The 24,826-nt window shown below is 39.6% G+C and overlaps 1 protein-coding gene across 5 annotated transcripts in view; it reads left to right on the plus strand.

Annotated features, from left to right (window-relative positions):
- LOC149785206 (uncharacterized) overlaps nucleotides 1-24,826 on the plus strand; it is a 144,970-nt gene that overhangs the window by 24,835 nt on the left and 95,309 nt on the right. For all 5 annotated transcript variants that reach the window (XM_089979013.1, XM_089979009.1, XM_089979012.1 and 2 more), the window contains exon 3: nucleotides 22,025-22,357. In XM_089979013.1, the coding sequence (XP_089835139.1) occupies nucleotides 22,153-22,357 (205 nt within the window). In that variant the 5' untranslated portion in view covers nucleotides 22,025-22,152. The remainder of the gene's footprint in view (nucleotides 1-22,024; nucleotides 22,358-24,826) is intronic.

Genomic DNA, 24,826 nt, shown 5'->3' on the forward strand with positions numbered 1-24,826 from the left:
CAAATCTTGGCGATCCATCAAGGACTGCAATTCGTGTTGTAACTGGGACATTTCGCTCAAATTGGGATTGGGAGGTAAATGCGGGGTGCGTTGTTCTTGCCACCGATGGTATTCCATCCATCGTTTGTAAGGCACTAAAGCTAGTTTTCGTCCTTCCATGGGGTTGTCAGGGGTCGATTCTGAGATCTTGGGACTTCCGAGGGCCTTTTTATCTTGCTCCCACCAGTCCTCCCAACATGGTTCCCAAGACTCCTTTCAGTATGGGGCCTAACAAGAGAGGTAAAATACCTCCACGTTGCACTAACATCTTCTTTTTTTGACGAATGGGAATTTTCTTTCGAACCATTTGGCGAAGAACGTGACGATGTTTGCTCAAGCATTGTTTCTGGTGTTTGGACAAAGGGATCGTGCCTTTCAAGACGTTCAAACAACATTCGCACACGGTATCGATGACCTCTTTGGAGGCCGTTTGAATGAGTTTTTTTCGTAGGGGTGGAGAAGCTTTGGACAGGACAGATAACAGGTCCCCATGTTTGGCTAAACGTGGTGGCAGTCCTTTCCTTTTCTTTCCTTGGGGTTTTCTGGAGGGTGACATCTTTGAGTCTTTAGGAGCACCTAAAAAACACTGATACCCTACTCGGTCACAGGCCTTTTTTATACTGGAACGCGTCGCCACTGATTGTCTTTACGTTTTATCAGTTTGAGGACAGGCATGACACGTCGTGCAGGGGTACGTAACGGACTAAATCGAGCCAGTTCTTGCTTGGACAAATCCAGTAAACTTTGTAACATGCCCGATCTTTCTTGAACTTTGATTTTGGGAGAAGGTACTTTGTGAGCAGCAGCCACTGCCACTAAATTGGAAGGTCCTGCCACTGGGGAAGTTCTTTTGGGGGTCATCAACGGAGAAGTTCTTGGTGTGATCAACGTCTCCAAGTACTCTTCAGTTCCTGGTGACATCAACGGAGAAGTGGACGAACGTGAGGCTGCCGGAGACGTTGTGGCAGGTCGTGGCTTGCGAGTGTAAGGTTGCGTCCTGGCCGAAGTGCCTCTCTTGCGACTAGTTGTGGACTTTTCTTTTTTTGAGGACTTTTTCTCTGTTTCTTTTTCTGGGGGCTTCTTTTCTTTTTCCGGGGTGATGGTGGTGGTGTCTGGTAAGAGGAGGGTCCTGCCACTGGAGAAGTTATTCTTCTTGGGGACTTGGTCTTTTTCTTTTTCTTCTTGGGGCTTCGTTGAACTTTTGTCTTGGGGATAACTTTGGGGGCATTAGGATCCCATCTTAAGAGTGAGCGAATGATGACCCCTCCTAGAGTACCGCTCCCTCCAGGTTTCAAAATGATTTGTTTTTTGGTTTGAGTGTCGATGCGGGGATCGGCCAGTTGGACCAAAGCGACTTTGTTTCGATCGAAAAAGCGTTGGGTTTGATGAGGAATCTGAATGATTCCTTGGAGTAATTGACGTGCCGTCACCGTGAACCATCGTAAGACTTCTTTGAGACTAGCTTCTAAGACACGAGCTCGTGTTTGTGGATCTTTTTCTCGACTGATGCCATACAAGGCACGAATCAATTTGACGGGAAGATGTGACTGAAGGGACGTCATGTTCACACTGTGTGAGACAGACGAAAAAGGGTCTGAGGTTTTTATAGATTTTTTTATGGGGAGTGAAATGAAGTCGAGGACGGAGACGTGTACAGGACAGGCCCTCCGTCTTGGCACCAGTGGTGAAACAAGTGGGTACGAAATCGCAAATCCTCGGGAGTCGTAGGTTTCAAATCGACGAGTAAATAGGCGTGTGGCGTTTGAGTGGCATCGTCGTACGCCTGAGTCAGCCAAGGCGTTCCTAACTGTTTGGCTAAGACTTGCACTTGCGATTTATCTCGAGGGCTTTTAAACAAGACCACGTAATGCGCATTGAGACTGATGGTGCGATGGGCTTTACTTTGTTGAAACAAATTTTGGGTGATGTAAACGACACTGGCATTACGGTGATGCCCTTTGCGCGTGAACCACAATTTAATTTCTTCTTCGTCTTCTCCTAACATGTCGTCGAAAATGACCAAATGGGTTAGACGGGAGTCAGAGACGATGCCATCGTCTTCTTTAGGAATGCCTTCCACAAACACGATGGAATCGCCTTGACTTTCTCGCAAGAGGCTGTACGCCGATTGCCACTCTTTGTAACACCACACGATCCGTTGAGGGGGTCGATCGATCAAATGATGTTTATGTTCGATCAAACGTTTGACGAATTCGGTTTTGCCCGAACCGCTAGGTCCAGCAATGAGCATGTTAAAGGGATGGCGAAGATACAAAGCCTCCCAACTGGCACGATCTAAGTGTTCGTCGATGACTTTGACAGTGGAGGAAGAGGGAGCAGAGACAGCAGAGGTAGCCATGGTATGAGAAATGTCACTTGTGACACGAAAAAACAAACAAGACAAGAGTTTATATACTTTTTCAGAACACGTTTATTGAATGTTTTTTTCAAATATGAACACGAAAGACAAAAATACATACAACCCAAATAGTGATGTACAGGAATATAAAACACAGCAAAGCGATCAAAGTGGAATATAAACAAGTGTCTGTACAACATGTTTTGGGTAACCAAGATGTCCTAGGGACAGTGTGTAATGTTCTTACAGTCTCTACATGAGGTATTGTCACACAAGTGTCCTCCCGGAATGACCTTTCAGGCATGTCCATGACAGTCCTGTCCTGAAGCGAGTGGTTGTTCTCGGTGACGGGTTCTTCTGGCACCGTCACTAACACGGGTTGAAAAGTAACTTTTTTCCTTGAACAACTCTTGTGCATACTGGGCCACTTCTTGGGTCCAAGCCTCAAAACCCCCTTTTTTCCAATCACGAACATCTGTCCAATGAGGGTGTAAGTCACAAGCTACACACACATCGTCATACACGTCTTGGGTCGCTAAAAGTTGACGAATCTTTTTTTCCTGTTGAGGTCGAGAAGTATCCAGATGAAAACGCAAGGCTTTGAGCAAAAGGAGTTTTTCGTGACCATTTAAGGCCATGGAGGTGGTAAGTACTGATCGTAAAGAGTCCACAAAGAATCGGCTGGTAAACGAAATCCCAGAAAACAAGTCACTAAGACACACACCACTTGTCGTCCAAAATTGATTGGATACAGTTCTTGTAATAATTGATGGTAATGATCCACGGTTTGAATATGGTCATTGAGTTCCTTCCACGGAATCTGTTGGATGACATGTGACATAAACCGTGGCATGGCAGCCTGTTTTTATATTCTCTTTTTTTCGGATGCAATAGACGTACTTTCTAGCCAGAGATCTTCGTTCTCCAGTAGGGAATCTAAATCTTGCATACTGTAACCGAAACGTCAGAGTTCGTTTAGGTGTTTCCTCTTCCTCTAAGTAGATTCCACGTAAAATATGTTTGTAATCCTTTAACTTGTCTTCCTCAATGCGTTGCACTAGGTGAATCTCGAAGTAACCATAATTATGAACATGTCGATCATTAGCGACCTCAAAGTGTTGAACAATGTCTGACCATTGAAAGAATTTCTGACGAATCAGTTCTCTTATACCATTCAGGTACCAGTGGTTAAAGATCTGGTGACGTAACGGATGCAATTGTTCTTTACGTTTCACTTGTATTTTCACCAGCTCTCGGTAAATCCTTTCTCTCAACTCCTCAGGCAAAGCACGAATGTTCTCTAGCAAAGTATCCATGAATAGGTCATACTAAATCCTCTTTGGTCTGACACAAGAAATGTACTCTTTGCACAAACATGGTTTCACTTCAGTGTCAAATTTAAATCGTTGAGTCACTAATCTACACATTACAATTCGTTCAGAAGTTTCCTCTTTCACCAAGTTGACATTGTGTGAAAGATGTTGGTAATTTGTTAACTCTTCCTCTGGAATTCGATGCAGTACGTTTACAATGATGTAGGTAGAATCGTCCATACCAAACCAATCCTTTTTAAAACTAGAGGATCGTTGATCAATGTCTGTCCAATGGAACACTTTCAATTGAATCAGTCCTTGTATAGCCTTCAGGTACCAGTGGTTCAAACACCGGTGACGTATCGGATGCAATTGTTCTTTACGTTTCACTTGTATTTTGACCAGTTCTCGATAAATGCGTTCTCTCAACTCCACAGGCAAAGCACGAATGTTCTCTTGTAAAGTATCCATGAACAGATGATTATGGTAAGAAGTTACTTCAATGTCTCGGTCCCACTAAGGGTAAGTAATGACAATTCGGTGACCATCGAGCATGTTCAACGTAGGCCGAATCTTGCGGTTCCCAGTGGTGAAGTGACACACCGCAACTGAAGCACTTGACTTTATCTCCTTCGCCCAAGTAGAAAAATCCGGCTCTGGCTAATTCTTCGGGGGTCGGTCCTCCCAGATACTTTGGCCATTTTCCTTTGAACGATTGAAGACGATTTTCAAAGTCGCAGTATTCCGACAAACGCACAGGAAACGAATATTCGTCTTTCACAGGTTCGTTTCGATGAGGGTTGAGTGACATAGGTAGGAGTTTGCTCAGGGCTGGATGACATCCGTAAGGGGGTAGACGTGAAGGTGGACATTCCCCTTTAAAACGAAACCCAGTAAAATGTCCAAGAGGACGAGCAGCATCACTTTCGCATCCCACAGGTCTGACACGCACAGCATCACTTTCCATGATAGGGGTAGGGGTACTAAAGTTCCCATGATGCTTTACGGCATCGCTCAGGTCACAAGGTACAGCATCGGTCCCATCGCAAGGCTCACAATCGCACTCGTCTGCAAACTCCGTTACGCAATTACAATGGTAACCACATGGACAATCGCAGTTTCCTTCCGGACATTTTCCGTCGCAATGCATGGGTCTTATCCATCCAGTATTAGTCACACTAGAGAAAGATACAGCTTTTTTACAATCCCCAAACTGAAACGATGTCTTTTTCAAAGTATTCATCTTGTTCGCTCGGTCTTGGTAGTCACAATGAACTATCGATCTTGACCATAGCCCCTTTTTTATACTAGTCTCAATGCAGTCTCCAACTTGTACATCTTTCCTTTTTTACGTTTTTTATGTCCTGTTCTGGAAGGTACCGTCTCTAAGGTACCGTCAACATTGTACCGTAGTGTGATGGGTGGAAAGGCCATAGAAAGGTAAGGGCAATTCGGAGACCATCGAGTATGCTCCAGAATAGCTGAATCTTTATAGATACATAGATCCATTCGTAACTTCAGTCCGCAAGCGAAACACTGTACCTCGTATCCCAATCCTGACTCAGGTCCCAAGTAGACAAATCCTGTTCTAGCTAAAACATGCGAAGAAGGTAATCCTTCCCTATCCGTAGGCCATTTCTGAAACGTGTCCAATCGACGGGCACAATCACAATAGTCAGGTAAGAAGACTGGAAAATGGTAGGGTTTGAACTTGGAGTTCTCATCGGGTTTCTCACTCGATTCTTGCTGTGGCGAAGTCATCTTTCTGGTGGGGTAACTATCTTACAACCAATGTTTTATACCAACGTGTCCATACGGTAAGGTGAAATGATTGGGAAGTCGAACTCGCTTCTGGTACACGATTTGATAGACTTTTTCCAAGGGTCGACTGACGATGTGGTGAGTGGGTAAACGTACAATCTTGTTCGGTTGATAGGTGGTCACTTTAAAGTTTCCATCCTCTCCCGATTGCAAGGCTTCTTTCAATACCCCAAAGTTGACCACTCGACTGGTACGATAATTCAGAGTCAGTCCTTTCACTTTGCACGTCGTGTGCACTTCTCCTTGTTTGTCACGGTATTGGTAGCCGTAATTTTTGGGACCGCCACTGACAAAACTTAGAATCTTGTCGTCGGGATGCTCGTCTGTCCAGGCTCCTAAACGGTCTCCTTCGATGCTAGGGTGATGTTGAATCGGGTGATGGATGTAAATGCAACTGTCCGTGTCAAAGTACAGGACGCGTTCTTCTAACAGTTCTAAAGCTTCGTACAATTTTAAGCGAGCATGGGCTGTCACGTAAGCCGCAATGATGACATTTCCAAAAGGGTCGTCTTGTACAAAGTCCAGATCTTCTTCGTAATTGACCAAGATCAAATTCTCTCGAACGACGTCCACGTGTTTCATGTATTTGGTTTTGTCGTGAATCATCTGGAAGTAGCGGGAAGGTTCTGTCAAATATTCCGTCTTGGGTAAACACGGTCGTTGTGCCATTTTACCCCACAAGCAATTTAACATCACTTTGGCAAACGATCGCCTGCCTTCGTTTTTCTCGATGTGGTCTAAAGTGATGCCTTCTTGTTCCCGGTATTTCTCTTTGAATTGTATTTGGTCTTCGGGAGTGTGACACCAGGAAGGATAGCCGCTGGCTTCTTGCTTCAGTTTCAAAAAGGCATCCACGTAGTCGGCGAAAATGCCTTTCTGAGTAGGGTCACCCTTGTGGTATTGTTGTGTCTTGGGAAAGTGGCAAATTTCGTACACTTCTAACAGTTGGTATCCCATGTCCAGAGCTTTGAACAATTCTACGCTGACCCAGGTTCCCGTCAAGGCACGTTCTTCCTGGGTGTGCTGACAAGGTTGGTCTTGGTTGCACGTTTCGGCACAAGTACGGCACAAGGGAAACATCAGTTTGCCTTGACAATGGTGAGGTAAGACGGGATGGTAGAGGTTCGTGGGAGGCAAAACTTTGCACTTGATCAAGCCTTCGTATTGTCGAATGTTTTTCAGGTCGATGTGTTCCGTCAGCAATTGTGGGTGCCCTACGGGAAAACGACAATATTTGCACACGTAGGGATACAGCGAACACACGTCCAAGTATTTGATTTCTTCTCCTTTCTCTTCGTCGGCTTGGTACAGCAAACAGGTGGCATTGGTCCTTCCTCCGTACAAACTATCCCTCGGGTTCAGCGGGTCCATGAACTGGTAACTTTCCACGAGGCATTTAAACTCGGGATCGGTTTTCATACGGTGATCGTACTCGTGTTCCCACATTTCCACCACTTGGTATCCTTCCTGTTCTAACTTTAGGCGTCGCTGACAAGTGTCCTGGTACAAGTCTTCCATGGTTCGTTGCAAAAACTGATTTTTAGTACCACGGTCAGGGTAACAGACGGGACATCCGTGAAATAAGCAACCGTTAAACTCGTACACGATCTTGGGGTTTTCTAAGTCCCAGCCATCGACCGAATACGTTCCGATGGTCTTTTCGCCCCCTCCGTTGCGGGCATGCTGAATCCACTTGTCTTCCTTGTCGCACAAGTAATGTAACCAACGTAGGGCTTTGACCGAGTATTGACGCTTGACATAGTGGGTTGTTTGAGGACTGATGACAGCCACGGTCTTTTCAGGCATGAATCGTTGGCGGTACACTAAGGAACACGCTTTGGCAATGGTGCTAGCTTCTTTCAAAGGATCGACCCCTCCGTGTTCCATGAACAGTTCTCGAAATTTTCCACAGCAACGTCGTAAAATGTCCACGTCGGAACGACAATACTTTAACATTTCTTCCTGAAAGTCGAAGGGGTCAGAGGCATGAGCCTGGTACCAAGCGTAGAAAGCTTCTCGTTGTTCGGTACGCATGTTGTCGGGGTCGTAATAGTGAGCCTCGGGTAAATGGGGTAGAACGGCATGTTGATTGGCTTCCGTATTGAAAAAGTGTGGAAAGTACCCTTTAGCCATTTCTGTCATTCCAAACGTTTTAGGCATTCGACTCAAAGGCATGGCCAAGTAACTCATCGAATCTTTAAACTGTACTTGTCCCACTTGCATGAAAATGATTTTGGCTCCGTTCAAAGTCACTTTAGGACGCTCGGTGCCTTGTTCCGTATAGTACCTCAAAAGAAACTGTCCATCGTATCCGGAGAAATTGTGAGCCATCACCGTGGCATGACGATGACAATCTCCGTAACGTTCGATGTCCTCTTGGCTCCACGTCTTGTCGATGGGGTCTAAGACCCATTGTGCAAAATCGGCTAGCGTGTTTGGTCCCCGAAAGATTTTTTCACGTCCTCCAGGAATCTTGCTGCAGTGAGGGCAATGACTGAAGATAGGTTCTTGAATGCACTTCTCGCACGCTCGATGAGCCACGCAGAAATTAGGAATGTGAATGCCAGTCTCTTGCATGCATTCGAAATCGAAAAAGATGAAATTGCCTTTCTTCTTGTGACCGTCCTCTTTCTCTGGTGGGGGTTGGTATTTCTGCACGTAACATTCGTGTTCCAAGTCCACGATGTGGTGACAAATGTGACATTTTTTCTTTCCTCGACATACGTGTGCCTTGGTACTATTGGTACGTATGCCTTGTCCACACGTAGGGCACAATCTCAGCAGTTGACAAGCGCATTTCTTCTGTGAACCTTGCGTCTTCAGATGTTGTTGGTAACAGGTAGGGCTGACAAACGTGCGCAGACAAGTGGAACAAGGCACTGGTTCTTCGCTCAGACAGGGTGGAGAGGCCAAACATCCTGAGCATTTCCATCCACAATGTTTGTGTTGCTCTCGATTATTATAACCATAGTCACATTTCTCACAATAATAAACATATCCCAGGAATCCAGTGATACTGGTAATGGTATCGAAATGGTCATCGTGATGATAAAGGTGAATGTATTTTCCGTCCTTAAAATCTTGGCCTCGAAACAATAGAGGCCCGCGCATTTCTTGAGGGTGCACTTTCAAGGTGTATCGTGGAGCTAGGACATCTTGCAATTTTTGCATCTCGGGAATGCCACAAGGTGTGTCTTTGGGCAGTCCGGCTTGTTGTAACAGGAGTTCTGCTTCGTTTCGTTGTTTGGCTCGGCCGGAACGTTGAATAGTGTCCCAGGTTCTTTTCCATTCTACCGTGTCGTTCTTGTTGGCATAGGTTCGTCCCACCACGATGGCACGGGCTAAACACATCTGGTCATGAGGGTTGTTAATTCGGACGAGACTCGTTTTGGTGTTGCGAAGGTCGTCCACCAATAACATCTTTTTGCGTCCTGTCCCTTGAGGAGGAGAGACGTGGGTCATGTCCAGTGTGGCTTTACCATCGGTGATGTCAAACTGATCATTAGATTGTTGTACGTGTTGAATCTTGTCCATGACTTTGGAAGCAGTTAATTCTGCAGGGGTGCTAAACTCGATCCAAACAGGGGATTTCAAACCGTCGTGTTGTATGGAAAGTCTCAAGCGATCGTCTTCTTTGGGTTGACATTGTCGCTTGAGTGCAGTGAGCAAAGAATCCCACACCTCGGTGATGAACCCTTCTGCTTTCTCTAACGGCACTTCAGCCTTGAAATCTTTAAACTTCACCGTGTATTTGTAAGCCGTGGTTCTAAATTTTCTAGAGGAGCGCTTTTCCGTCTCTCGAATGGAATAGTAATTTTCAGGGTTAACTAAGGGTGATGAACTTGGTTTAGAGGGTTCGGATTCTGGTTCACTCATGTCCTCTTCAAAATCACTGGCATGAATTTGTGCCAAGATCTCAGCCCTGGTACGAGGCGATAGATCACGTTTCTGCCTCTTACTTTCTTCTTCTTTCTTCTCGAATGAATGGGATCGTTTCATCTTGAAAGCAAAAAGTCAAATGACTCAAGTTCAAACACCATAAACTACTTTATAGTCATGGCAGACCAGCGTATATAAAAGGGTGTGTGTCTTGTCCTTTCACTATTCATTTCACTCTCGAGCCGAGCACAACGATGGAAGAGACTGACCAGATGGAACGTTTCGTCAGAGCTTTGCGAGGGGTCATTAGAAAATTCTCTTCAGACCAGCCTACGGACTACTCTCCTTCCTTTAGAGATAAAAGTCAAGATACTTGCTATATCTGTCAGAAGAAAGGGCATTGGTCTTCAGAGTGTCCAGACCGTCAAAAAAGAAAAAAAACAGGGGATAAAAGAGACAAAAGTCAAGATACCTGTTATTATTGTAAAGAAAAAGGACATTGGTCTCCAGATTGCCCAAAAAAGAAACAAGAGGAGTCAGAAGAAAAGAGGAATTCTTCAGAAGAAGAGAGGGATTCTTCAGAGGAAGAGAGGGATTCTTCTGAGGAAGAGAGGGATTCTTCTGAGGAAGAAAGAAGACAGGTGAAGAAAAAGAAACAGGAGAAAAAAAGAAGAAGGGAAGAAAGCGAGGAGGAAGAAGAGGAAAAGAGTGTGACGGTGAAGAAATTCAAAAAACGGAGAGACTAAACAAGGAGAAAAGAAGAAATTAATGAACTTTTCATTAAAGCGTTGTGTTATAAATTGTGAATTGGATTGTAAAAAATGGAGAAAAGAATAAATGAATGATATAAGGTAAGTGTCTTTGAGTTGTGATTTTAAAATAAGAAGCTACACTCACGCACTCATACACAGACACGTATTAAAAGGGTAACATGGGTGAGTTTTTTTGTGAGTTATTGGCAAATTGAAATTGTATTTCTTTTCGAGAAATGTGGGTGGCCCTGAAAAGGGCCTTTTTTTCTTCATGGTGTAGGGGTGAGTTTAAGCAATCAATTTTAACTGCCTTAAGCCTTTGCCACGGCCAAGGCCTACTTCTGGACTGCGTAATGTTGATGATGATGATGATTGGGTTGAAATCACTAAGGGTGGTACGGTAGGCTTAGTCACAGGGTTGACATGTTTGGCTCGGGAAGGTCGTATTCTCTTCGGTCGTGATAAAGAAGTCTGATACATTTGTTTCAGACTTCTTAACTCCGCTAAAATGTCTAACAGTATCGTGACCGTTTGATTTTCACCCTCTTGTTTCTTTGCTGCTACTTCTTCTTGCTGTTGTTGCTGTTGTTTTTTTCTTACCTCTTCTTCTTGTTGCTGTTGCTGTAGGAGAAAAGTCTGTTCCGCTTCCTTTTGTCGTTGTATAAATTTCTCCAATTCTTCTTTCTGTCTCTGTCTAAAATTCTCCACTTGCGGTAATGAAGAAAGTAACGAAGGTTCCGGAACAAATTCTTGCGAGGAGAGAAAATCCACAAAATCCCAATTCACCTCTTCTGAAAGTAAGTCCGGGTTCCCTTGGGCAGTCTCCCCTGCTGGTGCACCCCACTGGATCGTTTTCTGAGTTTCCGTCATGTTGAATCACTGTCGCATAGATTGACTGCACACAAGTGCTAGCGAATCTATATTGACTACGTGACGTCACAGACTGCTCTCTTCGGATTGGATGCGAGCTGACTGAATTCTGTAACGCGTGTTCGGATTGGTAAATGAACTCAATCCGTTTCAATCCTTCCTCCGCCTATAAATAAGCGCCGTTCAATGCATTGATTCACCTGTTCTCGTCGCTTCAAGATGTGGACTACAGTTGAGTCATCCACCCTTGTGTCTTCCATGATGTTTCGGACAGACTTGCTCATGTATGTCCGATCGAAGTGGACCGTTGTCCACAGGACAAACACCAGCCTGTGGATACGTAGGATCTACGTAGAAAGACAAGGATGCCTGAAAAGAGTGCTGATGTACGGACCAACAGTAAGACGCAGCCTAAGGACAAGAAGAAGACCAATGCGGTGCCATTTATGTTAATGAATACATTAACATAAAACCCAAAGGCCCTTTTCAGGGCCCCCATATATCTCGAAAAGAGATAGTCTTTGAATTGCCTACCCCTTTTTTAAAAAAATTTTTTTATTTTTTTTATTTTTTAAAAAAAATCCTATATTCAATTTCCCTTGACGCTAGATTGACCCACGATTTATTCCCATGTTAAATTCCCCTTGTCCGTAGAGTGACCCACGATTTATTGCCATGTTAAATTCCCCTTGTCCGTAGAGTGACCCACGATTTTTCGCCATGTTAAATTTCCATTGTCCGTAGAGTGACCCAGGGGTGTTTTTAATGCTAATTCCCATTGTCCGTAGGGTGACCCCATTCACTACTTACCACGTTGTGTACGAGTTATCGAGGGAGTAGTGCATTTGGAGGAATGCCATGAAACTTGGCATGCAGTCTATAGCAGCAATACATTAGCCATCACTATTGTGCAGCTTCTTCTTTTTGTGTTGAATAAACACTGTCCATTATGGGAATACAACCTCCCACAGAGTGAAGAATTGTCACCAAGATGCAATCCACTTATGCATCTGGCATGGTGCATTTGTAAAACTCATCTTTTTCAAAAGATGACATGCTGTATGGACATTATGCTTAGATCCAAACCAGAGAAAATTGCTTCTGGTGAATGTTTACTGTATTAGCAGTCTCCATTCTGCTTTTAATTTGAATCTCTGTGTTACACTATCCATTCTGTAATTTAAATTATATGCTGGTAATATTTCATTTTTAAAAAAATCAAAATAATGTCAATATGTAAGGCAGTGTACACACATGAAGGGACACCCACCCAGACTGTATCTCTTGCTCAATGTACAACACAAAATAGTCTTTGTGCACATTGCAAATTATGGCCTTCAGAACCTGTAATTAAGCATATTCCAGCCATATCAATGGAAAGTGGAGGAAGCAGAATGTTTCCTCCCCATCATCATCATCATTTGGGTTTTTTCTCTTACAGCCACCACCACCCCAGTTGTAGAGGTTAAAAATAAAACAGCTATGTGAGAAGTTCAGATCTTCAACTCAGAAGAGCACTCCAGGAGCCCAGGAGTTAATGGGACCAAATTCTTAAGCTGTATTGGAGGGCCCTCTTGAAGGAGGGACTGAACATTTGTGGAGTTGATCAGTTGATCACTTCCCCCAAAAGGGAGGAGATCTTGAAAGCTCTTAATGCTTAGGGCATGTTATTCCCTCCCAAAGGGAGGTGGTGCACTGCTCACCTCATGTCTAGTGTAGCGGGTTGTTCCCTCCATTTGGGGCAGTGCAGCACTGCACAAGCATGCTGCTCCCTCCCATTAGGAAGGTTGTACACTGCACAGATATCCACTGCAGCCCATCTGACCCTTTTGGGATGTAGGGTCCTCCATCTTAGGGTCATTGGTCCTGTGGGTTGCTGGACTTGACTCTATCCACACTGAAGATGTCGTGATGCAGCTCATTTTTCACCATCATCTCCTCACCAGGTCATATAAAATCGGAAGGTTAGAGGTGTCACATCATCCTGGGCAGACAGATAATCCTGTCTCCCCTCCTCCTCACCACTCTAGATTATGGGACATGGCACAGAATATGCTGATGCCCAACCAATGCCTGATTCAGACTATGCTAGTCAATCCTTGTTAACTCCAGTGAATTCAAGGTAGAGGTGGGGCCAATTACACCTTTTACAAGGCTTATGCCATCCTCTCAGTTGGATGATGAGTTTGATGTCTGGTCCTTTGACAAGGTAGTCAATGAAGTCTACCACCTCTTACACCCAGACTTGTGCCCAAGCCACTTGGCACACAATCCAAGAAGATTCTTTCATTTTTGGAAAAGATCTCAGGGATGCAACCTCAACCATACATCTTCCCCATTCCTCCACAATCAATGAAATCTCTGAGATTTTCGGAAGACCAAAATGTCACTTGGCTTGGCTGGTTTAGTCACTTTCTTGATGCTGAGACCCCTGGTCTCTACTGCCATTTTCTTGGTACATTTCCCAAAATGGCTTACAGAACTTCCCCCAGTTTAATGCTGGTTTATCCAAAGTGGGTATTTTCAATAGGAGCCAGGGCACGTCTTCCCATCAAATTTGAATCAAGCCTAGGAACAGAAAGCCATGTTATTTGTTACCATAGCTTTGAATGCTGACATCTTTTCAGCTACATCATTTAGTACAATACAGCTGCCTTATGTGTGCTTGAAGCTGTGGCCAAGACATTTAGACATGTGTTTTCTCTTGCAATAGCATTATTAGCAGAATTTTTGCATATCCGCTGTGCCATTGCATTGGATTCACCAAAGGCTTTGGAATCATTTACTATTGTGTTCAGATATAATTTAAAAGGACACATTTACTTAAAAACTATTCAATGTAACTACAAAGTGCTCATTGACATTTTTGGATAACAGCTCTACTCAGGGATTATTGTGAATTCATTCCAAGATATTCAGGATTACCGTATATACTTGCATATAAGCCTGTTCATGTATAAGCCAACCTCGAAACTGAACAGGTATAAACACTAATAAAAGGCAATTACACATCAGTGTACTTGTATAGTTACCAATCAAAATTCCCTCTTATCACAAGCCAGTTTTAGGGTTTTAATTATTAACTGGCCTGTACTTCTTTTGCAAAATGAAAGAAATTGGCTGACTATCAACATAGGAGATGCTGAAACATTAAGATTTCCATTGTGTGGAAAGTTATGATGTTTTTTCATATTAAAAAAAAACTAAAATTGATTGATGATGATCTTAGTTGAACTATATGAGAATAATAACCTTTATTATTACCACTCTTTGTGAACATGTAAATTATGATGGTTACTTGCTTTGTACAAGTAAACGTGTGTATGTCAATTTGTAGGATTGCTTATATCATTGAGTAACTCTTGAGTGCATGATTCAGCGGAAATGAAACAGCTATAAAGGACTAGCTGAAATGTTATCTGAAAGAATGCAATTTGGTCGAAACAATGAATAAAGCAAAATCTGCATCTAATATGTTTGTGAATATGTAAGGATTTAAGTGACGCTTTGCACTGTGTATGTACTGTACATTATAGTTCAGCCTGGTCTCCTGTGTAAACTCAACTGGCCCGCAAGTTATGAGGTCTGTATTTACCTTTAGTTAACTTCGTGTTGGAGAAATCAGAAAATATGCACATGCAAAATAATAATAAAATCAATCACTATACTGTGTAACAGTTTAATAATTGGCAGGTCACTGAAAGTTACTCTTCTTTTTACATGCCCTTGTCTTATGACATGCAAAAAGAATAATTGTTTCTTGTCCCAAGATTTACAGCCATTACAGTAGTAAGTCAACAAAAAGACATAAAAACTGTCAAGTTTCGACATTGGCCTGAGGATAAGCCACACACACCCCCCTTCTTCCAGGCCTTTATTTTATCCTAAATTATTCAGCGTATACACGAGTATACGTGGAATGTCATTATGATCCATCAAGACTATTTTTACATCAAGGCTTTTGTTATATCAGCTCATTCAAGACTATTGGTACATCAGCATATTCAATATTGGAATTAATTCAGAACATTCTTTACTTTTGGACTCATGATAGAATTTTTAGGATTATCTGGGATTTAATTGACAATACTCTAAGTTCCTGTTAAATTTTTACTTTGTAACTTTGTGAAATTTATTTATTGATTTTACTTAACTTGTTGGTTTTGCATCATTTTGTAACTTAATTTAAGACCGTTAAGTCTTAACAAATAGTATGTATATGTTGAAGGGCCATTCTCAAAAATACCAGTCTCAGATTGGATCCAAGACCTGCCAAATATTTTACTTACTCAGGAGATGAGAAATATATCAGAATTCGCTGTCCACCTGTGCTTGGTTACTAGTCTGAATTGCTTCAGAAGTCTTTTCCCTTCATGTGGTAGATAGTTGATTACATGATTTGTTTTTTAAGATCTATATGCCCCTAATGGTTTCATGATCCCAGACAGACCCCAGCCTAAGTGTCAAGATTGAGTGGCCAACCCCATCAGACACCAGACCTTTTCACAGCTGTCTATATATAGAATTCATTTTATTTCCAAATTAGTACAGTATGGTATTCTGGTTCTAAATTTATGGTGTAGGTATATTTGCATACTTGTGTACATAAAAATAGATTGTACTTAAGGGACAGTTAAAAGGAAGAAATGTCTTGAATTCCCGGAAATTCTTTTTGTCTATTTTTAGCATCATTTTCTTATCGGTAGCCTTCAATACAATTTCCTCTTATTTGTATGTTACATATAATAGGTTGGTGGGGGGGGGGGCATTGCACTCCACTCAATTTCTAATCAGGGGTTAAACCACCTCCCACTATACATTTCCCATTCTTTACTGTTGCCTGTGCACTTTTTTATTTTCAGATCATTGATTATATCATCTTTAATCTATAATTGGTTTGACAACAGAGTCCAATGTTGACTCCAAAATTGTGCAACTTTGCATAAAAATAAAGCTTGAAATCAGGTTTTTTCTATTACATTCAGCCATCACTGCTTTATAGATTATGAACTTGTTCTCTGATGCAACTGTGATTCATAGGTTTTGACTGGATGGTACCTACAACATCTGCTGTACATTGTGCAGTGTTAGATACTGTAACAAGAGTAGGTGCTGTTATTATAGACAACAAAGCCTAATGCATTTTTTAGAATGTATTTGCTACCATATATACTGCAAGTCCAGCCCAAGTACCAACTGTACATACCCTGATATGTCATTGCATAATGTGCAAGCTGGTCAGGGTTTATATTGTTTGCAGTTGGATTTGACTAAGATGCAATGACATATAGTAAGTTTCTGAACTAAAGTTGGCCATATTTTGATTTTTTATTGTGTATAATTTATGCCAATATGCCACTTAGCTGGGTCACTATCCATATTTTTCACCGCATTAAACTTTTTTCCATTTTGAAATTTTGATCTACTATCAAATTCAACTTCAGTGGCTGGTGGTTTTACTGCATACAAGTAATGCATTATGCAGTTAAAGTATTGAGATCCAGGCTTTTGTCCAAGACATACTTTCAGTTTTGGTCTGTTCTAATCAATTACTGTAAATTATTGTATATCTGGTCCTTAAAAGAATGAACTTTTAATTTTGTTATTTTCTATATTGATTGCATTGAAACAATAAGACTTTACTTTTGTTACTTTAATTTCCTTCTAAATCAGCAACAATGAGTTAAAAGTGTCCTGTTACATATCCAGAGTGAGACATGGGTGCATTTTCAAGTTGATTATTTGTTATGGGAGGTGGGGGTAGGTGGGAACAACTGTCATTTGCTTGCCAATATTCTGAGATAATGATCACCTCAAGAATCATTTGATTGCAGAGAATTATGTTTCCTGTAATAAGTTAAGTGGTGCTAATTGCCGAGTTAAACCACTGGATTTTGGGCACAACTTGTACTTACAAGCAGTGGTTTAGCTCTTCAGGTCTTTTTTTGTCAGACATTTTCGCCAGAAGAACTTTTGTTGCCAAATTTATACTTTGATACAAAATTGAAATTGGTACCATATGTTCTTGCTTATAAGTCAATTAATGTGTTGGCAGATCTGGGTCTATGCATGTTTTAGGAGTGTTCAGTAGAGCAAACATCATAGACCCTGATATGTTGGTGCTTTATGCAATGGTTGATCAGGGTCTATGTTGTTTGCAATTGGACTTGACTTATAAGCAAGTATAGATGGTAGTCTGCAGGCAGATGCCTTCCATAATTTGATTATTGATTTATTGGCCATTATCATGTCATACTTTACCTAAAATAAACTGTTTGAGAAAAAAATATGCTAGGTTAACTGCTTGAAGAAACTGTGAGAACATACAAATGATTTTAAATGTGTTACTTTTATCTTTTGTTTTATATACATTTTACAGGATTTTAATGTTTTTTTTTTTTTATATATTTTATCTTATCGGACTTGGAGAGAAGAGAAAGATGAGAAAAACGTTCTAAATAAGGAAAGAAGCAATGCATATGAACCAGAATTGTAAAATATTGTTTTAGTTATCAATCAAGTAGAAACAAATTTATTCCAATCCAATTCTTTATAGGATAGATGTTTCCTTTCTGAATTATTGACTGTAATACATCTACAAAAAATAAGAAACTTAGCTGGAAATGTTTCTTTGCACGTACACCTTGATAACATACATTTATATTTGCCTAACCTTTTGTCTCATTCAGTTTAAATAAACGTTCCTTTCCAAATTTATGTAAGGTCATACTATTCATTTCCTCATACGTGTTTTACCTTGAACAGTTTAATGTTTTATCTTGAACTTGATGGCTACTTTGGAAGGTAAAGAGACCTAGTAACCTCTAACTGTACTGATGTACGTGATTAGGTAAAGGTAGGACTTTAAGAGCTAGATATATATATGTATATAAACCTATTTCATTTCAATCCAATACTATACTATATATGGATCCTCATAACTGTTTGAGTAATTTATCAACTTTTATGTAAGTATTGCTATACTAAGTTCTTTTATGTTTATATTGATTATAGATACATGAACTCTATAACAAGTCTTCTCATTTTTATAATTACAACATGTCAGTTTTGGATTTTGTATGTTTAAAGTTTGCTGTGGATGTAAAGTATAAAGCAGTCAATTTAAACTGGTTGTTTTATTATCAAAACTTTAAGTTGTTCAATAGAACCTGTCTTGAAAGACCACCCCTTCTGCCCAAAATATATGGTCTCTCTAGACAGGTGGTCACTCATAACAGGTCATAACACTATATGATCAATAAATCTGTGCATTGATAATATGGTCTCTCAAGACATGTGGTCTCACATAGCAGTGGTCTTTCAAGACAGGTTTTACTGTACCAGCTCAGTTGGTTAAAATCATTGATTCACTATCTACCGTTACACTTTCAATCGTCTCTTTCTTCTTTAGTTACTATTACACAAATATATTACATGTCTGAATTATTGGTGGGAAATGATATTTATTGTATTATATACAAATATCTAATTTCAGTCCCTATTGGAAAAAAAGTTAACTTGCAGAACATGTCATGTTTGCTTGAAGAAAGTGATGAGCTCATTTGTCCCAGTGATAAGGAGACTTTGGAATGAAGATACACAGTAGTCATCCCTATTTCCCCTCACCATGCCCAAGGAAAAAATATTTAATTTGCTAGATGAACCCATAATCTGGTCCTATATCAGTAAACATACACTCACTGTGCCATTTCCAAACTGCAAGCCTCCCCAAATAATTATTTGCACTGTGTTTGATACACTTTCATGGAATGAAATTTGTATCTTCATGTCAGTATAGTAATTCTTGGGAGCTAGTGGGATGAGTACTCTTAAATTTTTTAACTTTTCAACACAATTACAAGAAGCTATGTAGTCAGTGACCATTTCTTCTGCAGAACATTCTCATCTAGGATGCCCTTGCTAGGCTGGTATCACCTTGAGATTTATCTACCTACAACAGACAAAGTAGACACCTGAATGTCTGGAGGAATTACATGCATTTGCTTTAAAAAAATTTAATATTGTTTTTATTCAGTGAATGAATTAGAAAGTATGGATACTTTGTGCTTGTATTATGTATGAAATGATATTTTCAGTGCAGTTGGAGTCAGACATAAACACATTCTGATGTGATGCAGATGGAGAGTGTATGATAGTGTTAAGTACATGTATGTTTTGGTATGCAAGTGTGTATTGGAGACTGGTACATGTGCATGTATATTTCTAGCAGTGATGTATCTTCTCTTAACATGATTTATTGTCTCACTGCATATAGCATAGCATATGGTCTTTTATACTCATTGGATGTATTTTTTATCACATATATCATTATAACTATTAACAGGTTTTATGCTCTTAGTCCATTAGTGTCCAGTTGAACAGAAACGGTTGTTGTGGCCTTTTCTTCTAGGAGGACCAATTTCTGGTCCTTGACTCTGTTTTCAGATTAGTTAGTTTAGATTTAAGTGGTTTTTGCACAGTTGTGCATGTACCACTGTTTTATGCCTACACAGTAGACTGTTTAAGTACTCCTAGCCACTTCCCCCAGGCTTTTATGTGCTCACGGATCACTGTTTCATTGAAGCCATCAGGCAGTGGGACTAAGATTAGTCCCTAACTGTCTGAATGGAGGGCTTGAAGGCGAGTATGAATAGACCCAACACACACTCATTCAGTCGCTACTACTTAGATGCACTTAGGTATGTATGAGTGAGAATGGACCCATCACACACTCATATTGGTACTGAATTTTCAGTAGTATTAAGGGCGTGCACTGCATGCTATTTATTTTGGTGTCTGGCCGTGGCAAGGGAGGAGACAGTGGAAAGGTGGCTCCAACATCACAGGTCGGTGCTTCTAGACTTCCTGGTATAGGGACTAAATTGTTGTCCTACAAAATTTGGAAAAACTCTATGCTGTTTTGAGTTTACAGTTTAGCTTAGGAGAGGTATCTTAAGTGACAGTTTTAAGCAAGGTTTGCCACCTTGTGTGGCTAGTCCTGATGGTCTTGGACTTTTGAGACCACCTTATATGTAGGATTCGGTTTTTAGGGTCTTACATGTCTAAATTAACATTGTTTTATTTGCAGCCTTGTGCTGCTGGGCCTGATGGCCATTGGTGCTTTAGACCACCTTATAGATGCTAATCTGAGGCCTTTCTTTTCTAAGGTTATTTATAGGTTTGCCACTTTGTGCGGCGGGCCCTGGTGGACTTGTGTGTTGGACCACCTTATATGTTTCTAATTTTGGGGGCCTAGAATTTCTTGTGGTATAGATATTACTGTCACCTTTGGCTAGAGAGTTAAATTCTCAGAGTTTAGTGAAAGGGGAAAAAGAGTGGTTAGATTGCATATATATATATATATATATATATATGCATGCATGCATGCATACATACATACATACATACATAAGAGAATTAATTATAAGAATTTTTTTTATTTTATTTTTAATTGTTATAAAAAAAATTTTTTTAAAATTAAAATAAATAAAACAAAAATCCCAATTTTTCTCCCTTACTCTGAAGATAAATGGTGGAAAACAACAATTTCCCCTTTTATTCATTTTAATTTATTTTCTTTCCTCTTCCTATTTCTGTTCTAGTTGCCAAATTTGTTGGGTGTTATTTTATGTGGGTAGATTTGTTTGGTGTTATTTTATTTTCAGGCTAAGTCTATTTGATTAAGACAGATATCTTTGCTGAGTACTTGGGTCGCGAAGATGTGTCAAAGACATCTGTTCTTAATTTTTTCCCTAAATTGGAGTTTCTTAACCTGTATAGTTATGTGATGTTTATTTTCAGGCTAAATGTATTTGGATAAGACAGATATCTTTGCCGAATAATAGGATCACTAAGACGTGTCAAAGACATCTGATCTTATTTGTTCCCTTTAAGTTTGTTAGCCTGTACTAGTTGTGTGATTTTCTGGCTAAAACTATTTGGATAAGATACATTTCTTTGCTGAATGCTCGGGTCGCTAAGTCATGTCAAAGGCATCTGATCTTATTGGTGCTTACATTTGGTTTGTTAACCAGTCTCCTAGTTGTTAAAAATTGAGTTATGTAATTTTGGTTTTATGTTTGGTTTTTGTAACCCAGATTCATGTATAAAGTTAACTATATTTATATATGTGAGATTGGGGTTAGGATTGTTATTCATTAAAAATCCTGGGTATGTTCAGGGGATCCAATCTTATTTAGCTCTATTTTTAGTTTAGTTCTTTCTTTAGTTTGTGGCAGGTGTTGAAAATATGTGCTAGTTCTTCTGGAACCCGGCAGTGGTAGCAGTTTGGATTGTGGGGTCAGGGTCCTATGTATTGCCCAAAGCTGCTGGCCAATTTGGTTTTTCCTGTGTAAATTCTGTTTATGATCCTTTGATCGTTATTATTCACTTTTGGTGGTTTCCTGGATCTGGTGACATTTTTCATGATGGAGTATACTTTTCTGCCTGTGGTGTTTCGGTTCCAGTTTTCTTGCCATATCCTATTGATATAATTTTTGGTTATTCTTGTTATTTCACTGACACTGTAGTGGAGGTTAGTATAAGTTGGGTCTTGTACTTTTTGCTTCAGTCTACTTGGTCAGCTAATTCATTTCCTTTGATGTCAGTGTGGGATGGTATCCAGTTTTCAAATGTTAGTCAACACTTATATATACACAGTTCAGTCAATGCATGCCTGTATGCATAATCTAACATATAGTTTCTGCTTGAGTAGCAATAGTTGCTTCTGTTATAAATTGCATGCCTCATTGAAGACGTAAGATCTGGATATTTACTATAATCAGTACTCTAATGCTTTGTATGTAAATTGTACACTTGCAGGAGCTCACATGTGCTTCTATGACGTGGAAGTAATCAATAAATGTCCTGTATATCTCAGGTTATGAGGATCTACCTATCTGATGAAGTTTATTTATATTTTAAGTTGCCAATGTATTGGAATAAGGAAAATCATGATGAAGTAGACTGATTATTTTGTGTATTTGTTGTAGGCAGCAGCATCTGTATCCAAATCACCATCAACATGAGTGAAATAGACCACTGACTCCAGGATGCATAAATAGAAGTTAATCAATAGTTCTGTTGATTATGGAAACTGGGGGTTAAAGCAGGGGCTAGCATGGCCTGGTGTACGCTGCAGCCCAGCCAGAAAAACCCCACCCAGGGGCCTCTAACCCCTAACCCTGCTGCATGGACATCATTAGCAGATGCTTGTCAGGATATTGTTAAGTTCCTGGGTTCCACTTACTCTTGTAACAAGAGAGTTGTGATATACCTAAATCTGCCAGTGCTTGGAGAGAAGATCAGAATTGATTTGGAGTCGGGTGAGTTTATATAACACCAGTCTTCATGTGTAGAATTCTCTCACTACAGGGTCCTTGATCATAACTCTTTTCTTTTCATAAGGCTGGTTTTGGTCATGGCTGACATTTTATTATACAACTGTAAAATTATATGTATCATGTACTTTATTATAAGTCAGTTTCTTCCATTAATATAGTCTGCAGTATATTATATCTGTATTATGGTATATCTATGTTATTTCTTATGTTTTATTTTGTTTGTTTAATCATTCAAGAGCTAACCTCTCTACTACAATTTTTGTTATACTTTTTTCTTCAAAAAGGTAAGGGACATAACATTAACATTTCCGTCCATCCATCACACTTTTGTTTCTGTTCTGTAGCTTTAAAGCTGTTTTAGATTAAAGAATGAACCTTGGCCGACTAACACGTCATCACTAGAAAGTGTTACCTACCACATTGGGGGTGTTATTTCTAAGGTCAAGGTCATGTCTCAATATTTGAATTTTTCGATCATAATTTTCTTTAGCTATTTGAGATTAAGTAATGAACATTTGTATACTTATACATCATTACTACCAAGGGTTAGGGGCCCCGAGTGGCCGAGTGGTCTAAAGTGCTAATGGTGTTGTGAATTAAATCCTAAATAGTCCTGAAAGTTCTAGCACAAGTCCAAATGTATTAAGTTCCAATTGAATTCCAGTGTTGTTCTAAATAAATTCCAATATTGAACATGTTGATGTGCCTGTAGTCTCAGATATACTAATGTGCCAATGGGCTGGAATGTGCTGATGTGTTAACAGTATTTGGATGTATCACAGTAATATAATCCAAAAAGGTCTTGTCTGAACTAACTATAATTCCAAATTGATGTTTTAGCCCAAAAATATTATTAAGCAGTTTGTAATTCCAGTGAATAATAATTTGAATAAATATATAAACCCAAATAAAAAACTGAACACAACAATACAACTGATTCTGCTTCAGATGTTAAGGCAATAGTAAATAATTCTTAGGTAAATAAGATTATATACCCCTCTGCTAGACCTAGGTCGCAATTACCCTTTTTGGAAAGTACTCTGTCAACTTAATAGGAAATTTTCTTTCTGGAAGTTTCTAAGGTCAGGATCAAGACTGTATCTTCACCTCCAATTGAAGTAAACATTTTTACAATTAATAATGATCTGAATATTTAATCTAGATAAATATTAACTATGCATTATGTTGTTTACAAATTAAATGACAGTGGTCCAGTACACCACTGACTTAATTTTGGACAAAGGACATGTACAAAATACATATATACATTACATATATTCATTATGAATCCAACAAACTAAACAATTAAATATACATAACAGGATACATATATGCCTTCATTTGCAGGCATTTTTTGGAGTACCAGATTGGGTGTTTTATATTCAAGATCAATTTCATGGTGTTACATGCATTTGTTGAATTTTTCTGTTACACTTTCTTTTTTACTTAAATTTTGGAGCCTTTTGAGATGAAGGGTACAACTTATGTTATGACTCTTCATCCTTAAACTAAGTTACAGAAAAAAGCAAAACCAAGAAACTTAGTAAAATTCAACAAATAATTCATTTCCCTATGGATACAGAGTGAAAATTTAAAGACATTTTCAGTATTGTGAATTGAGTCCCAAATAATCCTAAAGGTTCTGGCACAAGTTCAGACGTACAGAGTGTTCCAAATGAAATCAAGTAATCTGTGTGTGATGTGCTAGTAGTCTTGTATGACCTGCTGTGCAAAAAGTCTTGATTTATAAAATGATATAAATCCAGAATGTTTGTGAATGAATTCACATTAATCCCAAAGATGTGTTTTAGTCAAAAAGTCCATAAGAACATTGTAGTTCTAATGAATAATTTAAATAAATAAATCCTTTCAAATTAAAACTGAAAAGACCGATTCCACTAGACATATATTAAAATAGGAATAAGTAATTATGTTGATTACAACCTTTATATACAAACCTATGACACTATAAGAGGACCATGATGTGGGTCATTTTCCCATGAAATTCATAAACAAGGCTAGGTTTGTTTACTTAATTTTTATCAAACTATCTGACAAAGATCAGATGGATCATGTTTTTTTTCAAGAGGAAATTCATTGTCCAGGTAAACATATTTACAAAAATCATCTTAAAGTATACATTTACAAGCATGGAAAATATTAGCTATTGAATATGTTGTTTACAAATGATTATTGCATTTGGTATTACTATATTATCGTCACCAAATGGTGTATTATATGCTATATTAGGAATTCATTTTTCAAGGTCAAGGTCATGGAGCAACATTTTAAGTTTCAGTTATGTTTGTCTTTTGCCTTTTTAACATAATATCTGTTTAAGATAATTGGACGGAGCTTGGTTATCCTAATGTGTTATGACTGGAAGTTGTATTGCTTTGCGTGTTTGAGTTCTGATCTTATGTTCAAGGTCACAGGTCAGTATTTCTGTTT

Source organism: Sinohyriopsis cumingii, chromosome 13 (genome assembly GCF_028554795.1).
Source record: "Sinohyriopsis cumingii isolate HCF-2022 chromosome 13, ASM2855479v2, whole genome shotgun sequence".
Classification (NCBI taxonomy): domain Eukaryota; kingdom Metazoa; phylum Mollusca; class Bivalvia; order Unionida; family Unionidae; genus Sinohyriopsis; species Sinohyriopsis cumingii.